The sequence below is a fragment of the Ammospiza nelsoni genome, chromosome 26 (genome assembly GCF_027579445.1).
Source record: "Ammospiza nelsoni isolate bAmmNel1 chromosome 26, bAmmNel1.pri, whole genome shotgun sequence".
Classification (NCBI taxonomy): Eukaryota; Metazoa; Chordata; class Aves; order Passeriformes; family Passerellidae; genus Ammospiza; species Ammospiza nelsoni.
In genome coordinates, this window is record NC_080658.1 from 2,577,315 (window position 1) to 2,595,833 (window position 18,519).

The window sequence follows — 18,519 nt, forward strand, 5'->3', positions numbered from 1 at the left end:
CCAGCTCCTGAGCCCTCCCTGCAGTGCTGGGCTGTGGCTGAGCAGAGCTCAGGGCAGAGGGATTGGGGGGACAAAGCTGCTGCTGTCTCCTCTTAGTGCCCCATGTGCTCCCCCCACAGTGACCCCAATATCTGTTCTGGTCATTGCCAAGAGTGGCCACAGCTGGACCTGCTTCACAGCCTGGCTGGAGCCCTGGGTGCCCTGGGTGCATCTGTTCAGCTGCTCTGGAGCAGAGCAAGTGTCTCCATTGCTGCCATCCTCATGATGTTATTGAAAAATATTCTACTGCTTTATTGAAAATACCCCTGCGAGGGTTTGTTAACATGGGGGTCAAAATTAAACCAAAACAGAGGCACCAAATGAGAAATAAGGTAGAGAAGAGTGTGGTGGCCTCAGAGCTGCTTTCTGCTCTGAGCTACAGCACGAGCTGACCCTTCAGCTGCTGCAGATCATGGCAGCACCATGAGTCTTCCTCGAGGCCCTGCCAATTTACGTCATCTGAGAATCCGGCCCAAATTCAGGCAAGTCATTTCCAAAAACCCGAGGATGTTTCACTGTCATGGAAATGTCACCATTTATTTCCCAGCTCTCTGCAATGCTGGGAGGTCGAGCCCCGCCCGCAACCCCGCACTGCGTAAAAAGGGCAGGAGAATTTCCCAGCACCAGGAAAAATGCGCTGCTCTGTCAATTCCTGCCTGTGGATGCTGCTTGCTCCTCGAGGCAAGCAGGTTTCCAGCAGGACTTAGTCATTTTATACACTTTGATTTGCAAAGCTGCCTCTTTGTGCTGCTCAGGGGGGCGATTCCTCCCCCAGATTTTCCCTCCTGCAGCACTGGGGGGTCAGGGCTGAGTCCCCAGTTCAGTTCAGCTCCATGAGCTCCCCCAGCCCAGGTCACCTCATGGCTGGTGGAAACCCCAGCCAGAGCATTGTGGTCCTTCAAAGCAGAGAGTCCAGCTGAGGGACAGTGGTTCCATAGAGAGCACAGCTCCCATCCCTTCCCCAGGGCAGCCAGTGCCCCATGGAGAGGCTTGGAGGAGCATCTCATCCCACCAGAGCTGAAAGTCCTTAGCTGAGGCTCCTGATGTGACGGTGCATAACAAAAAAATTCGAATTACGTGCTGTTGCCAAAATGCAACCCAGAAGCAGGAGAAGGGGAGCAGGAGAAGCTCAGCAGTGTGTGGGCAGCTGCTGGCCCCGAGTGTCCCAGGGCTGTGTGTGTCCCTATGGGCTGGGCAGGAGCTGGCGGAGCAGGTCGATGACAAGGGACACGGGCTGCACGGTGTCGTACTCTGCAAACAGGTGACAGAGGTTCTCCGAGTCTGTCTGGCTTTTGGCCACGAACCCGAAGATTCTTTGGGGAAGAAAAGAGGCTTATTCAGTTTGCATCCAGGAATCTGAAGGAATAGGCTGAAACCAGCCCAGCCACAAAGCCAAATCCCAGTTCCAGCAATTCCACCTTGGCCCGCTCCCCAATCACGTTTCCTTGGAAGCCAAGCAGCCGGGAGGAGCATTTTTGGCAAGGTTTCCCCAGCTGTGAAAAGATTCTTGAGCACAAGGTAGAGCCAGATATAAACTCACTTCCTGAACCCAGCACAAGTCCCTGGGAAGGCTGTGGGATTTGGACGAGGGGTTCTGCATGAGGGGATGTGGAAAACTGGCCTCAGCCAAACCTCTCATCCAAACCCCCCCAAAAAGCTTCACCCATCAGTCCCAACGCCTCATCCTGCCACCATGGTAACTTCTATCACATCCCCTCCTCATTTTTTGAGCTCATTCTTTGCTGCTCTGCAATGCAGGCACTTCCCAAAGCAGCAGCATTCCTCCAGATTCCAGCCCCCCACCCCATGCAGGAGGTCCCTGCTCTTACCTGGAGGACTTGCAGTATTTCTGCCACCTGGGGGAAGAACAGAATTGGAGTTGCTCAGAGGCTGATGTTTAACTCATTCCATCAGCTGCAAAGCCAAGGGTTATGTTTAGATCCACCCCAGCAGGGCGTGCCCAGGGCAGTTTTATGGGATTTGGGATCTGAAGTGGTGCAGAGGCACTGGGAAGCACAGGGAAGGGAGCACAGCAGTGGTGGGTGGTTCTGACAGGCACGGCTGCCCAAAACTCACTTTCTGTTCTCAGGGTCCATCCCACAGAACCTGATGGCAGCCAAGGGGTAGTGTCGCCTGAAAAACACCCTGGAAGAGGAGAGGGAATCGTTAGGGAAGGGAAGGGCCTGGGAAAGGACATGAATTTGCAAATCTACCCCTGTTGTGCGAGACTGAGGGTCTCAAGGCATCCCAAAACCCCAACCCTGAGTGCAGCTGGTTCCCTGCCACGCCACCAAACCCAGCACCCCTTGCTAAGGCGCCACATCCATCCCTGCATGGTGACGCGGATTTGTCCAACCAGGACATGTTTTCCTGAGGCTGGGAGGTGAGGAGGGAGCTGCCTCTCCATGAACCCCCCCCCCCATCCCTTGGCCCGCCCAAGCTCTTACTTCCTCTGGACGTCGGTCAGCGTGACGCCCTGCTCCGTCACCCTGAAGTGCACCAGGGCTGGGGTGGGCAGCGTCTCCAGCTCCAAGGTGCAGGAGATGCCCTTCAGGATGGCTGGGGCTCCTGTCAGCGTCTCCACGTTCACCGAGTTGAGGTACAGGACGTTGCACACTGCAAGGACAGCACGGCTCAGCACGGATGTGACCCGGGCCAAGGGGTCCCAGGGGTCATCCTGCAGATCCCTCTCATGGACCCGGGTCAGGTTTGTTTTGACGAAAATTAAAAAAGATTTGGTGACTCAGAAATTCTTCGCTGATTTAGTTTGGTTTGCTTTAATTCTTCGCGCTAATTGTTGTAAAAGTCAAAGTATTTAATTTCCCGTTTCTAAATGTCACATTTCTGGGTTTTTTCTTGTCTGTTTATTACATATTTCCTTTAATGAAAAGCAGAAATACCCGAAGCTAACCAAGGGCTGACGGCCAACCTAAAACATGACATTTCAGGCTGATTGAGCTGTTTAAAGGGCTGCTCTGGGTCAAACTAAACTTTCCAGCCTGCCAACTGATTTTTCAGAATTTCCAGCAAAACAAAGCAGTCCCCAGCTCCCCAGCCTGCGTTGTGACCCGTCCGTGTGGTCTCCTGCCCTTCATTCTTTGCTCTCACCTGGAGCCCACCCAGGCTGAGGTGCACAGACCCTTCCCCATCCACAGACCATTCCGACATGTGCCCTACAAGGGAATTTCACCAGCCCCTGACTGCCCACCCCTCTCCTAAAGCTCCAGCTGTTCCACCCCCATTGAAGCCCATCAGGAGAGAGGGGCTTAAAAATCAGGAACTCTTTAAAACTGTGGAACCCGGGGGTCTTTCATCAGCCTCACGACCTCAAGAGCTGTGATTTCAAGCAGCTTGAGGACTCAAAGTTTCCTTTCCTTAAAAATATCAGGTTTCCTTGCAACTCACGGAAAAATCTGCAGGAATCCTGCAGCTATCTCCAGCCCCATGGGGAAGCTGGAGGGGGATGTCAGTGCCCAGCCCTGCACGGGGGTGACCTGCTGCTGTCACAGTGTGCCCAAGGCTGTCCCCAGGGCCAGCAGCTGGCTCCTGTCCTCACCTGCAGCTTTCCTGGCCAGGGCCGGGGCAGGCTCAGGGGCGCAGTCAGGGCTGTCCAATCCATCAGCGAGATCTGCACAAAGGACAAGCAGGAGCAGTGATGCCACAGGCCAGGCTGAGCTGGTCACCTCTTTGGCTTTTCCTTATCTCACAAAAGACACTAATTGCAGGGGTTTAGAGCAGTAATTAACTCAATTGTGCTTCATTTCCCTCTCCATTCACCTCTGATCTCCCACTCCCACTTCCCTCGCCCGCAGCGGAAAGGAGTCACCACCCTCCTGTCCCCAGGTCGGCTCCACCTGCAGCCAGGGGAGAAGCCCCTCGCAGGCACCCGGAGGGGGGCTCAGACCCCTCCCCAGGCCAGGACCTCGCCCAGCTCCCCGGGGCAGCGGGAGGAGCCTCCCTCCTGCCGCATCTCCTACCTCGGGTGGGGATGCTGAGCTTGCAGGGCAGCGCCAGAGGGGTGATGGAGTGCTGGTAGACGAAGGCAGAGAGGCTCCCTGCAATCAGAATTGTGAGTTTAGGGGGGAGGGGGGGCTGCTGCCTGGAACCCCCCACTCACACACCTGCAGCAGCGTCCCAACAGGGAGCTCGTGTTCCTGCTTTGGAGCTGCCAGGGAAATGCAGGCAGGACCTGGGGCTGGGGGGTTCCTGTGCTGGCAGGTGTGCACCGCATTCACCTGGTGCTTCCAGGGCTTTGGGAGCAGCTCCTGGCGCTGCCAGGGCTGCTGTGGGCACAGCACCATCCTTACCAAAGTACAGCTCCTCGCTGGCGCCCTTCAGGTGAACCCCTTTGGTGGAGGACTCGATGAGGAAGTGCCTGACGAGGTCACTGCTCTCCTCACCTGCAAGAGGAACCACGATCAGCACCAGCAGCGGCCCCAATGCCACCGTGCCACCCCAGAGTCCTGTCCCAGGGCATCACTGGAGCTGCTTTGTGCCACCACCATGATGCCAGCCCCTGTGAGAAGAGGGCACACAGAGACTCTATGCCACACACCACAGAGCTGTGGCTTCTCTGTGGCTTTATTTTGAGTAATTTCAGTTAAACCCTTGAAGCAGCCCCCCGTGCACCCCCTTACCTGTCTGGCTGCCTGAGGGGGAGCCAGGAACCTTCATGGCCAGCCCGAAGGAGCCCCGGAAGGAGGTGCTGTCCCTCACCAGGAACGTGCCCGGCTCCTTGTCCTTCAGCAGCTGGATTGCTGTCAGAGCACAGGCAGGGGCTCAGCCAAGCACAACAGGTGGGAGCTGCCTGCCCTGTGCCCTGCTGCTCTGCAGGGAGCCCCTCCTTGGCTGCAGCAGCTCTGGAGTGTGTGCCAAGGACATGCACACGTCCCTGGTGTGGCACCAACTGCAGGGCCCTGCCTTGGTCCCATGGTCCCTGCAGCCCTCAGGACACTCAGCCCCTGCCCAGGCCATGCTGTGTGATGGGCAGGAGAAGCTTTGCTGGGCGTGGAGGACACAGAGGGGCCGTGACACAACCCTTGAGAAGGTCCCTCCACACCCATCAGCGCCCAGCAGGATTTGATTTGCCCCCACTGAGTCCCCACAGGGACACTGGGGAGCTCTGGGGACAGGCCAGAGACCGAGTGGGGTCACACCCTGCCTCACCTCGGTCCCTGCTGATGCTTGGCTTGAACCAGAATTTGGAGGTGTCCATCACAAACTTCATGGTGGGCTGCCCAGCCTTCAGGGGACCTGCAAGAGAGCACGGGGTGTCAAGGCCAGCAGGAGCCTGAAGGACCCGCACAGATGGCAGAGCCCAGCAAAGACATTTCTCCCTCAGGGTGGCCAGGGCTGAAGGTCTTTCAATCTTTTTGAGCCTTTCCTCCCCACTCCTCAGAACAGCTCATTCTCCATGCAATTATCTCTCTTGGCAGGCTGTGATGTAGAGCAGAGAGGGTCACATGGAATCCCCTGGCAGTGCCAGCCTGCCCAGCCCTGCACAACCCACTGGACCATGGGATTTACACCAGGATCTGACCCACACACCCTCTTGCTATTCCCACAAAGATTCCAATTAAAACCCTCTGCCCTGAGAGCTGCCTCTGCTCATCTCCTCCAGAGAACAATAGCCCCAGTGTCTGCCCTTGAATGAGGGACCTTGTGAACCCTGGTGCCTTTTGGTGTCCTCAGAGCCAACGGGAGCCCCAACCCCTCCTCCCAGCCCGCTCTGGGTCTGCAAACAGCCCAGCACAGCACAGAATGATGTTCCTCATTCTCAGGTGCTATAAATAGGTGCATCTGCATCTCCTGGAGGGAGCAGAGCATTCCTGGCTGCTGAGCCCACGTCCCAGGACACCGGTGGGCAGAAAGCTGAGCCCAACCCCGGGTCACCACCCTCAACCTGGAGACCACCTGGACCATGGGGAAACACAGCCAGCACCTCCCATCCTTTGTGTCTATAAGCAGAGGGAATAGAACCAGCTAAAGCAGAGGGAAAATGGGCTTTGCCCCCCCGTTTCCCAGCAGTTTAGGGCTGTGCACTGCCCCCCACCCTGCCCATGACTCACTGTCTGAGAGGCAGCTGAGGGTGGGCGCTGACTGAGCGTTGTTCAGGCCCCCCAGCCTCGAGGCCGGGCTGCAGCCGGCCAGGGGGGGCTGTTTGGCAGAGCTTGGGGGGGCTCTGGCCAGCTGTGGGGGTCCATCCCCTTGTTCCAGGCACCCGTTCACCAGCAGCACCGGGATGTCGGCAGCAGAGGTGAGGATGGAGGGGGGGCAGCTGCTGGCCTGGCCCTTCTGGGCCGGGGAGGCGCTGGGGGAGCTGCCTGCCCGCGGCTGGGGGGAGCTCTGGCCCAAAGCCTCCCTGGGGTGAGCCACGATGCCCGAGGAAGGGGAGCAGGGGCTGCCCAGGGAGCTGGAGGGGGACAGGGAGGCAGCGGCCGAAGCGTCGGAGTCGTCGTTGTGGAGCGAGTGGGTGCTGCTGCAGGAGGGAGACAGAGCACATATCGGGGGGGTGTTCACACACAGAAACCATGCCAGCCACTGCACCGACCCTGCAGGGCACCACCAGGGAGTGAGGGACTGCCCTGTGCCCCTTCCAGCGGGCGCAGGTGGCATTTACCTGCCCAGGATGTAGCTGGTGTCCGAGCCAGGGCTGGTGGAGAGCTGGGACACCCAGCTGCCCCTCTGCTGGGCCCTCAGCACCTGCACGGGCTTCAGCAGGTTCTCCACACCTGGGGAGGTGCTGAGGGCCCCGGGGCTGCAGGAGGCTGTGTCTGTGTGTCCTGCCAGGCACTGCCAGGGAGCGCTGCTGCTCTCGGCTGCTTTGCTGCTGCTCAGCGCGGCCGGCTGGGGACTCGGGGGTCCGGGTGGGCTGGAGAAAACCACGCTGTCACCGGAGCTGTATTTGCCTCCCAGGGCTCCTTTTTGGGGCAGGAAGCTGCTGGTCTGAGGGGACCTGGAGAAGGGGGTGCCTGAAGGGCTGGGGGAGCCCTGTGGCAGCTCAGGCCCCGTGGCTCTGCCTGGTGTCAGCTCTATGTACTTGATGTCTGCAGAGAGAGAAAGAGAGAGGAGATCATGAATGATCTCGTGTGCAAGCTGGGCTCCTCAGCAAAGCTCTGTGAGGAACACGTGTCTGTTGTTCCGGCTGGGAATTTTGGCTCCCTCTCTGCAGGGCTGGGGGTGCAGCAGCGTGTTGAGACCCTGTGAGGGCTGATTGCTCACAGAGCCCAAGGTGAGGTGACCCCCCCCCCCCCAGTGCTGGCAGGCTCCCAGGGAAGGCAGGGGGTTACGTGCGGCCACGTCTGCCTGCTCAGACCCCCCTCGCCAGCATTACCCAGCCAGGACCTGCCGGGACCTGCAGCCAGAGCAGGGTGTTCCCTCCAGCAGCTGCTCTGTTTGTACCTGACTCAAGAGAAAAACACCTGGCTGCTCCCCCCGGGGTGACGTCAGCTTTGGAGGGTGGCCCTGCACACCCTGGGCAGAGGGGATGTCACCTGGGCCCAGGTACAGCTGGGGCAGTGACAAATGCACGTGGGACAGGGGCAGATACAACATTCCTGGTGTACAGGACCGGCAAGCACACACCTGTCAGGGGGTGGCTGCTCTCTCCTCCTTTCTCCCTCCCTGCACAGATTTCCCTGGAGCAGTCTCTGTGCCTCTGTCCTGCTCTGGGATTCTTTCTGCTCAGAGCCAGCCCTTCCACTTGCCCTTAGTGACATGAGAACACACCTGACAGCATCTCCTGTCCAACACCCCCAGTGGAGCCTCACAGCCAGCACCTGGAGAACCTGGTGCACATCAAATCCAGGCTTCCTTGGACAAAGCCAGCATTTCTGGCTGAGCTGGAAGAGCCCTTTTAGCAACTCAGACTTGATTTGAGAGCAGGCAGATTCATCACATCCCAGGGGAGCTGCTGCTGTGGTTAATCACTTAATCACCCCAGAGCCAGAGGTGTGCACCTCCCTTCCAGCCTGGACGTGCCCAGCTTTGCTTTCAGCTCCTGCTCCTTGCCCTGCTGTGGAGTTCAGCAAAGTTCCCCTTCTCAAGGGCGTTTCTCAGAGAGGGAAAATCCTGTTTGCTGCGGCAAAGACAAACTGCTCTGACAGCCCTGAGCTCCCTGCCCGTGGTGTGACAGGTCCTGATGGACCTGCTGGCCCAAGCAGCAACCTGAGCTCTGGGGCACGGAGCTGGGTGAGCAGGAAAAGTGCAGGGCTGTACTGAAGTGATTCCCTGAGCCCCTTTGTGCCAATCCCAGCAGAAAATTGGATAAACACAGCCAAGGAGGCGCTGGGTGTGCCAGGAGGGCTGGTCCCCAGTGGGGACACAGCTGGCTCATGGCAGGACAGAGCCAAAGCCAGCTCCTCCAATGCCCAACCTGGGGGCATCTCTGTGTCCATGTGCCCTGGCACCAGTGCTCAAACCCTTTTGTCAATATCTCCCCAAAATGAGAAAGAAATGTGGATTTTAATTGTTCTTTAAAGAACTGACAAGAGTCTGTGCACCAGGCTCCTGAGGCCTTTTACCTCCTACTTCTCTGCCTTTGCTCCTCTTATCACCTGTGGTTAAACCTCAAATATTTGCTCAAGACCTTGGCAAGTTTTCCAGCATCAAGGAGTGGCAAAAGTGCCACAAACACGGAGCCCAGATGTCACGCAAGCCAAGCTCTGAGATCTCCTTTCTCCTCTAGGATCTAGAAGGATCCAGAGGGAATAGAGCCTCTCATGAAAGTGCCTCCTGTTGCTGCAGCATTTCATAGATTGTGCTGAGCTGGAAGGGGCCCATCCAGATTGAGTTTAAAGCTCCCTCATGTTCTCCACTAAAAAAGACAAGAACAGGCCCCTCTCACCTCTCTTGGGCACCATCAGTCCCTGACACCCTCACACCAGGGCACAGGCTGCAGGGCTGGAGCAGGAGCAGGTGAGTGAACACTGCACTACGGGAGGAAGTTTGTGTAAAAAACCAAGAGCTGTTAAAAGAAAATGAAAGCTGGAGTGAGGCTTTCCCCACTGAATTCATGGCCAGCTCTCCAGATGTTCAGTTCCACGCTTGCAGCCAGGTTCTCCAGACCATCAGCACGTTACCTGAGGAGCTGCTTGGGGCTCCAGCCCCTGAGCAGTGCAATGGGTCAGGCAGGGAGCAGCCAGAGCTGGATCTGCACTTTGGCACAGTGTTTTATCTGCAAGGCCACCCTGTCCATCCCAGCAGGAAGCAGACACTGTCTGCTCTGGAATTGCCTGGCTCCTGCAGGGCTGCTGCCTTGCACACCCTCACGCCCGCCTCATCCTTCTCCCTATGTCTGCATGAGGGCTCAGGGAGAATTGAATTTGGTTTTTGTTGTCTTTAACACCTCCACATTTGACCTTGCTGTGGGGGACTGATTGTTGAGGCATTTCCATGTGTAAAGACAAGGATGTGCAGTAAAGCTTTTGGGAAGCTTGAGGCACCTGAACCACCCTGAACTGTCCTGTCAGCAGTGTCAGCTCCCCATATACAGAGTGTTGAACACCCAAAATGAGCAGGAGAGCCCAGGCAGGAATAGCTGGACCACAAATCCGAGTTTGGGCTGCAGGGATGGCAGGGAAGAGCTGCACAAGGGGTCACACAAGGCACTGTGAGCAGAGGCAGGGCTGGTATGTGCTGCTGGTGCCTTGCCTATGCCAGGTATGCTGCCCAGGGAGTGCACAAGCCCTGGAAAAAGAATTTCCCTGGCACAAGGGTTGGGAACACTTAAATGGGATGGTTGTGCAACACTCGATACCTTAGCCCAGGGCTCTGGAAATCTGGCTGCAAACCCATGTGCTCCCTCAGGTCAAGTGTGACCCTGGCAAAGGCTCTGCTGCCCTTGAGGGGAGCAGGGTCCTCACTGGGCACCCAGAGCCTGTCACTGGTGGTGACAGCTGGGATTAGAAGTTTTCCAACAGCTGCAAGTCCCATTTGTGATGAGAATTGTTTTCTTCAAACACAGGGAAATGAACAGCAGGTAGAACTAAAAGCTGTTTTCCCTGTTCCTTTCTGGACCCCTTTGAGCTGCTTGGACATGAGAAATGTCAACAGTGATCAGGGCAGGGCTGTGGAAGCACTGGGGTCAGACAGAGCTTGGATACCCAATTCTGGATTCTTATTATGGAGCCCTGACGTCAGGACACCGATCCCCCTGGGGACAGCAGGGAATGTCCCTGGTGCCCATTTCCAGCCTTCTCAGGAGCACAGGACCTTCTGTGGCTCCGGGGGACAGACGTGTGCCCAACCAGGCTCTGATTGTCACCAGATGGGAGCTTTGGTGGCTCCACAGCCCAAGCCCTTCCTTTGCCTCACCTATTGCCTCCTGCTCCTGCTTCTTGGTGGCCACAGTGTCCCCCTGAGCAGCAGGCTGGCCTGCAGCCCTCACTGGCCTGCATGGCAGTGGCTGGAAGGTGGGATCAATCTCCAGGATCATCTTGTTGAGAGTCTCTATGGTTATATCCAGGGAGGGAGACATTGGCTGGTCCTCAGGGTCCGTGCTGCCGTTCTCCTCCTCCTTTGGCTGGCTCAGCACAGGGGGTCTCTCCAAGGAGGAATTCTGCAGGTCCTTCCCCTGCGTGTGAGCAGCCAGATGCTCTGGCAGGGGCTGGGCTCCATACCTGGGGAGCAGGTGAGCCTTGGGGTGCACCATGGAGGGGGGCTCAGTCCAGGTTTCTGTGGAGTAGTAGACGTACTTGCCCGGCAGCCTGGGGTACCCGGCTGGGTGCAGGCTCTTGCTTTCCTCGGGTGAGGAAATGCACACAGTCTGCCCAACACGCAGCACGTGGGATTCTATGACCTGGGACATGCTTTGGTTTTCTGCTTTCACAGCTCAGAGGCCAAGGGAAACCTCCTCCTCCTTCTCCTCTTCCTCCAGCAGGGACCTCAGACCCCGTCTTCAATCCAGTCTCCAGCGGAACAGGAATCTGAGGAATGCAGAGAGGAGTGGTTACACAGGCATGCCCCGGGCAGGAGCAGGCTCCAAATCCCCGTTTTTATGGACTTTTCCACTGGAGTGAAAGCTGGAATTCAGCTCATATGAAATCAAGTCCCCCTGTGCTGCTTTTCCAGCCCCTCCAGCCTCTGCTCCCGGTGCCACAGCACAGCCAGGCCAGCACATGAGAGGCTGATTGGCAGCAGCTTTTCAGGATACAGAGGCCTAAAATGGAATCCTGCCTTTATTTGCTTATTTTTCTGGATTAAGAATGAAATGAAGGCTCTAGCAGCCTTCCCAGGGGACCCTGGCCCCCGGGGGCCCTGTGGGGCAGAGAGCTGGAGCTGCCTGCCAGGGCAGCGTCCTGCAAGGGGGTGTACAGCTAATCCAGGATTTCATTTTCCTGGTACAACACAAGTCTGCAGGCCTGTGGACGTGGCTGCTGCCTCAGTGGTGGTGCTGCTTGAGGAATCTGACTGCAGATAGGCTTTGAATACTTTGCTTTAGGCAGAAAGTGTTTATTTATTCCCCATTATAAACCCCTATGGAATGAGGTTGGCTTGCCTCAGAGGTCTTGGGAAAAGGGTCTTGGGATGCTGTTTGGAGGTGGGGAAGTTGTCCTGCTGCATCAGCAATCAAATGGGGTTCCCTCAGCTGCTGCTGGGCAGGAGCTGTCCCTCTGCCACACGCTGCCACCTTCACCCTTTTGCCTTAGGATGAGGACAACAACCCTGCACCCCTCTGTACCCTCTGTGCCAGCCCAGATCTCCGTGTTGGGGACACCCAGGCCCAGCACAGTCCCTGTGCCAGCACCACACCATCCTCTCTGGTCCCTGGGGAGGGCAGAATTGGTGGGGACACGGGGGATGCAGAGATCCAGAGCCAAAGCTTTGCTGGCAGGAGTTAATGCTCCCTCTCCACATCCTGTGCGGATCTGGCGTGTGACACCCACAAACAGAGGGGTACACTGTCACAGACACCTTTTATGAAAAATCCTTTCCTTAGGATTTGTCCTCCTGAGAAGCTGAGAGGCCTCAGGAACAAAATGTAAACATTGATTATCTGCTGCTGTGGAATGCAACAGGTAGATCTTTGATTAGCCCATGTTAGCTGTTTTAATTAACGGCCAATCAAAGTGTGCTGGCTTGGACAGAGTCTGAGCCACAAACCTTTGTTATCATTCATTCTTATTCCATTCTTAGCCAGCCTTCTGATGAAATCCTTTCTTCTATTCTTTCAGTATAGTTTTAATATAATATATATCATAAAATAATAAATCAAGCCTTCTGAAACACGGAGCCAGATCCTCATCCCTTCCCTCATCCTAAGGCCCCTGTGAACACTCTCACAGTACACTTAATAAAATATTTGTCCTGCCCTGCACCAGCCTCCAGTGACAGACTTATTTACTCTCTTATCCCGGGCTGATTAACGATGGAGTCACAGGATTAGGAAGCAGACACGTTGCTCGCAGGCAGTCCCTGAGCCCCGTGGGCGCGGGCAGGAGCTGGGCTGGTGCCCTGCGTCACCGCCCGTAATCAGTGACTAATTACCCTGCCAGGTGTCAGAGCAGGAGCGGGGGGTGCCTCCGAACAGGGCAGCTCTGCCCTGCCTCAGTTATATAACCCCGGAGAAGCCCCAGATCTTGCTAGAGAGACACCCGGGCTCATCAAATGTCGGGAATTCGAAGCAGAACATCGCTGCTGCTGTCAGCACCCAGCCCCGGGCGAGTCAGGGCAGGCAAAGCCTCTCCAGGGCTTCCGAGAGCTGCAGGCGTGAATAAATACCTGAACCCCATTCACCTCGCTGCCAGCCCGGCCCCCGCCGTGTCTCCCGAGCCTCTGAAGGGTTTCAGTCCCGGGAGTGGGAGCGGGGCTGTGCTGCAGCAAGGGAAGCGCCTCTGGAGCCTGAATTAGCCAGCTCTGAATTGTTGCTAATTATTCCTAGAGGTGGTAACCCCTGGGAATTTGGGGCTGTGCTGTTGCAGCCAGGTGTGCCACAGTTCCCAGAGGGGATGGATTGAGGCTGGAGCTGGTTATCCCTGTGGAAGGGATCTGCCAGAAATTGGTGATGGGTATGGGGCTGCAGGTGGTGGGGTCCCTCCTCTGACTGCAGCAGTGCCACAGCCCATGGTGCCCTCTCTGCTGGCTGTGCCACGGCCAGCACCAGCCCCTGGCTCTTCCTTGGCATTCCCAGAGCCCAGCACCAGCCCCTGGCTCTTCCTTGGCATTCCCAGAGCCCAGCACCAGCCCCTGGCTCTTCCTTGGCATTCCCAGAGCCCAGCACCAGCCCCTGGCTCTTCCTTGGCATCCCCAGAGCCCATCACCAACCCCTGGCCCTTCCTTGGCATTCCCAGAGCCCAGCACCAGCCCTGGCCCTTCCTTGGCATTCCCAGAGCCAGCCCCAGGGCACAGTGAATGCATGAACAGCCTGGCACCAATCCCCCTTTCCATGCCAGGGCTCTGCCCACAAAGTTTTTGCCGCCTCAGGAGTGACAGGACTGCACCAGGGGGTGCAAGTCAGAGCCCAGGTAAGCAGATGCCCACCTTGGGGAACCACCCAAGGTCTCCTGGCACGGGGCACCGTGTGCCACAGCGGTGCCAGCTCTGCGTGAGAAGCGCAGCGTGGTCCCAGGCGCGGAGGGAGCGTTTGTTAAATATAAAAAGCAGAGTCATTCCAGGTCAAAAACACAAGCGAGATGGAGTGAAAATTGGATTCTCCCCTGGGGAGAAGAACTGCCTGGCTCCAGTCAGCATCCACAAGACAAGGCTGGTTTTAATTTAAGTAGGTACAGAAATAACGTGCAGGATGCATGAACCGGGGCTGCCGGGGCCTCCAGGAGCATGCATGCAACAGCTTCCCTCCTTTCTTGTACTCCTGCCCTGAGTTTTTGATCTTTCTCAAGTGTGATGCTGCCAGAATTAGCCTCCAAACCTCATTTCTCCTCCCTTCCCTTCTCTGGGTTGAAGTGAGAGCTCTCCCAAGCTCCTCAGAGGAATTTGGAGCCTTGGCTCTCGTGCTTGAGGAGCAAAGGGGAAGGGCTGAGGTGAAGGAGGAATCACAGGGTGGCTGCTGGCCACCAGTGTGGCACAGGCAAATGCTGCCCACAGAGATCAGGAACTCCCCAGAGCCACAGGGAATGGGCTGGGCAGGGTCTGGCTGTGCCCCTGGGCAGGGAAGAGAGGCCAGGCATGGGCACAGGTACCACACCGTGCCATGAGCCATGCCCTGGGCTCTGTGCCCTGATTCTGGGGCAGAATCAGAGGAACCCCAGCACTGCAGCCATGCCCAGGCAGGCTGGTTCAGCCAGGCCTGGAGATTCCTGCATGGAAATTCCAGGGAAGGAGCTCTGTTGTCTCAAGGCTAGCACAGAAAGGGATGGAAATAAACTGGCACAAACACAGCCAGACTGGAAATGGGCACAAACACAACCAGACTGGAAATGGCAGAGTTTCTCCTACTGGAAGCAGACCATGGAACAGAACTCTGTCTAAGCTGAAGGGGACAAGTCACAGATTTCACAGGCAGTTGGACACTCTTAGAAATGTCCTCAGTGAAGGACCTGGAGCTGCAGCTCAGCCCAGTAACCCCAGTTCATGGCAGAGGTAGGGAAATGAGCTGGGCTGGGGGTGTCAGACTGGGACTGGAGCACCCGGGTGGGGCAGGGGGTGGGGTGCTGTGTCTGGGGGGCTGCAGGGGTTGGGGTGCTATAGGAGGTGGGGTGCTGCATTTGGAGGGCTGTAGGAGGTAGGGTGCTGAGTCTGGCGGGCTGCAGAGGGTGGGGTGCCATGTTTGGAGGGCTGTTGGGTTTGGAGGGGTGCAGAGGTGGGGTGCTGTGTTTGGGGGGGGGCTGCAGGGCACAGGGTGCTGTGTTTGGGGGGCTGCTGGGCACAGGGTGCTGCGTTTGGAGGGGTGCTGTAGGGCACAGGGTGCTGTGTTTGGAGGGCTCAGGGCTCTGCAGGGCACAGGGGGCTGTGTTTGGAGGGGTGGTGTAGGGCACAGGGTGCTGTGTTTGGAGGGCTCAGGGCGCTGCAGGGCACAGGGGGCTGTGTTTGGAGGGCTCAGGGCGCGGCTCCAGGCTCGGGTGCCCCGGGGCCAGGGCGCTGCGGGCACACCCCGATCCCCGCCCGCCCTTCCCAAAGCCGCCGGGCACGGCTCAGCCCCGCCGCAGAGCGAGCCCGGGGATGCTCACAGAGCAAAGTCCCTCCTGTTTCCTCTGCAGGAACCCCCCAGCCCCTCTCTGGGCTGCCCCTCAGCATCACCGGCAGCTGCGGGCCCGCTGTCCCAGCGCGGTTATTTGGGGCTCAGACACCCGAGCCGGGACACGGCCTCGCTCCCTGCCTGCGCAGACCCCAAAACAGCTCCGGCAGCTGCCAAGGCTGGTTGGTTTTCCCTCGCAACGTGAGCCCTGGGAGCCCTCCCGATGACAAGGCTGTCACACATCCCCCGGCCAGGCAGGGCAGAGGGAACTGCTGGGACCCCCAGGATTTCCAGAGCTCATTACACGCGGTTTAATCGCTGCGGGCGGCTTGCCTGGATTAGAGGGGCGTGCTGAGGGGGCCGAGGAAGAAAGTTCCCATGGTTGTGCTGTGTTTTGCCTGCAGAGCAGGGAGAGCCACGGTATCACATGGCAGATATTGATATAGCCCAGCTCCGAGGGGTTCCAGCACCTGGTGCCCCGAGGAGGGGCTGACCAAGGGGGATTTTGTCAGAGCCTCCTCCCTCTCTCAGATACAAGCATTTAGGAGCCTCAGCAGCCAGAAAAAGGAGCGTTTATGAAATCCCAGACAGCATCTTGGTGTCTGCCCAGCTCCTGGAGCTGCACCATAGGGCAGCATCCACACGAGCAGCGCCAGAGCAGGATGTGGGGCAGTGAGAAACCCTCCAGTGCAAGCCGAGAGCATCCCCAGCAGGAGCCACCCACCCCCGGGGACCCCCCCCCTCCCAAAGTGCTGCTTGTTTAGCAACACTTCAGACTTCTGGAAGGGTCTCCGGGCTTTTGGAGGCGGCGGGTTGTCAGGAATGTTGAAATCGCTGCTCCAGCAGCTCCCCCTCCCACTGCCTTACAGCCTTTTCCTCTCCCGGGACAGCTCCTTCCCCTCTGGCAAGAGCTTCTCCGGGCACAGGAGCAGCGCAGAGCCCGGTCCTCCTTTCCAAGAGAGGTCCCAGCACAGCAGCAGAAGTTTCCCCTCCCCTCTTTGTGGGTGAGCAGTTGACATGGGGGGCTCAGGGACAGCAGGGCCTTTAGAGCAGGGTGTCTGTCTAAAAATAGGCTAAATTAGCAAATCCTAAGAATGTTGGAGATGAGTTACAGCAACAGACGCTAACGAGCTCCTCGGAGCACAAGCCAGGATGTTTCTTCTCTGAGACCATGGGAACATCTCCCCGCAGCCCTTGTGGGACTCGGGGGCAGCATCAGAGCAATCTGCAGTGAGAGAGGCTCCTTCCCTGCATTTAGGGGGTGACAAAGGGGGGGAGAGGGTGGCAGCTGCTGCACGGGGGGCTCTGCACACTGCAGGTTCCAGAAGGGCTCTGAACACCTGTGCTGGCCTGGGCACAGCCCCTGCAGTGCACAGGGCTGCAGCCAGGCCTGGAAACCTCATGGAGAACACGCTTCAGGCTCTTCCCTTGGCTCCAAGCAGTAGAGGTGGGATTAGATGAATTTCCTCCCCTCCCCAGACTCCATTTTCCTCCCAATACACCCACCCACACCAGCAGCAGATCCAAGCACTCCCACCTGCACAGTTTCTATGCCATCCTGCAGATAATCCCCTCTCCTCTGACACAAGCACGGAGGCCCTGAACCTGGTTTTGGTTTCGCAGCATTTTTGGTTTCACAGCACGGGGTTAATGACCCCATTCCCTGTGCTTTGACCTTCCTGCCTGGCTGTGGTTCAGTGGCACCACACAAACCTCTGGCCCCACATGGCACTTTTATTGCCTTGAACTCTCCACAATTCCCACAGCACAGCCTCCCATGGGGAGGAAGGAGACACTGGAGCTCACAAGCCCTGCCACTTCACCTCAGCTGAGCTCACTCGAGGCAGAGCAGGGAACATGCACTGGGACACATGCACAGACAACAAACACCACTGGGAATCTTAAATAGGCTTCCAGAGGGTCAGAAAGGTAATTGCTCACGTCATAAACCCCATGGACTACTGAGAAAACCTCAGAACCTCAGCTAGAGCAATATGCATAATTCCACAGCACTATCCAGCAGCCTTCCCCACTCTGCATCACCAGGGCTCAGTTTCTGCCCCCTGGCAGCACTAAACAACCACATCTTGTGTTATTTGAGATCCCTGAGGAGCAGATTCCTCCCGAGGCAGGAGAATAACCCCCAGCTAAAGGCAAAGCAGCAGTAAGAGGAGCGATGGAAGGGAAGAATTGATACGAGCTGCACCACCATTAGCATGAGAACTGAAAGGGAAATAAAAGGACTTGGAAGAGGCAGGGCAGAGGCAGAGCTGGCGCTGGCAATCAGCACTCGGAGGTACCTGGGCTCGTTATCCCCGCTCCTGCGCGGCTCCTCGGCAGCACCTCCGGCACCTGGAGCTCATAAACCACAAGGGTGGGTCCGTGCAAGGCCCGGCTCCTGCGGGAGCTGCGATTTAACGGGAGCCCGGTCCCTCCCACCTGGGCCGAGCTTCGCCTCCCCTCCGTGCCCCGCAGGTGTGGTGCGACAGGGAAGCCCCAGACGCGGGTTCGGGGTGGGAGCCGGGGCTGGAGAGGCTCAAAAAGCAACAGGGAGATGCCGGCCAGCTGCTGACAGCTGGAGCACAGCAAGGTAACCCTGGGGCAGGTGAGGAGTCGGTGCTGCAGCTGCTGTGCCTGCCCTGCATCCCCCAGCACAGCCCTCAGCCATGGTGGGGACTGTGCTTCAGCCTGCCCGAATTTCAGCTGTGACAATAAATGAAGAAGAAACAAAAAAGTTTGTGCTCCTTTTCAGCATCGGAGTTGAGTTCCTCCTGCTTCTTTCCAGGGGTACCAGGCAGCACAGACACATTTCTGCTGTGACAATAAATGCAGAGGGAACACCAAGTTTTTGTTCCTTTCCAGCTGGAGCATTGGGGTTGAGCTCCTCCTGCTTCTTTCCAGCGGTACCAGGCAGCACAGACATTTCTGGGAGGAGCAGCAGACCTGGGCACAGCCTGTCCTGGGTTACTGCCTCGTGGCAAAGGTGCTGCCTCGAGGAGGGAGATTGGTTCAAAGGGAAAGCCATTATCAGTCTGGTTAAAGGGCGTCTGTCGCCATCCCAGGGTCTGCCACGCCGTCATCACTGCTAAATTACAGGGAGAAGACTGAAAAAAACACTGAAAGGTGACCATGTCTCAAATATGTGTTTGCAGTGTCCAGCCCAGAGCAGACAGGCCTGAGTGCTGCACTCAGCATTCCCACACAGGGAATGATAAATAACCCCCCAGGAGCAGGGGATGATAAATAACCCCCCAGCATCCTTCTGGATTGCTGGACATTTTGGCTCAAGGGTTTCTTCCAGTGTCAGTGGGCACAGAGCCGTGGAGCAACCCTTAAAACCATGTCCC

At 57.4% G+C, this 18,519-nt stretch overlaps 1 protein-coding gene across 1 annotated transcript; it reads right to left on the reverse strand.

Moving 5' to 3' along the window:
- Positions 1 to 294: 294 nt before the first annotated feature.
- TNS4 (tensin 4) lies at positions 295 to 17,539 on the reverse strand. Its single transcript, XM_059489197.1, has 13 exons — positions 17,473 to 17,539; positions 10,354 to 10,964; positions 6,659 to 7,085; positions 6,108 to 6,517; positions 5,206 to 5,292; positions 4,677 to 4,796; positions 4,347 to 4,439; positions 4,017 to 4,094; positions 3,596 to 3,667; positions 2,487 to 2,655; positions 2,116 to 2,184; positions 1,869 to 1,895; positions 295 to 1,352 (listed from the first exon to the last, which is right to left on the reverse strand). The coding sequence occupies exons 2-13, from the start codon at positions 10,844 to 10,846 to the stop codon at positions 1,223 to 1,225; spliced, it is 2,175 nt and encodes a 724-aa protein (XP_059345180.1). The 5' UTR covers positions 10,847 to 10,964; positions 17,473 to 17,539; the 3' UTR covers positions 295 to 1,222.
- Positions 17,540 to 18,519: the final 980 nt, after the last annotated feature.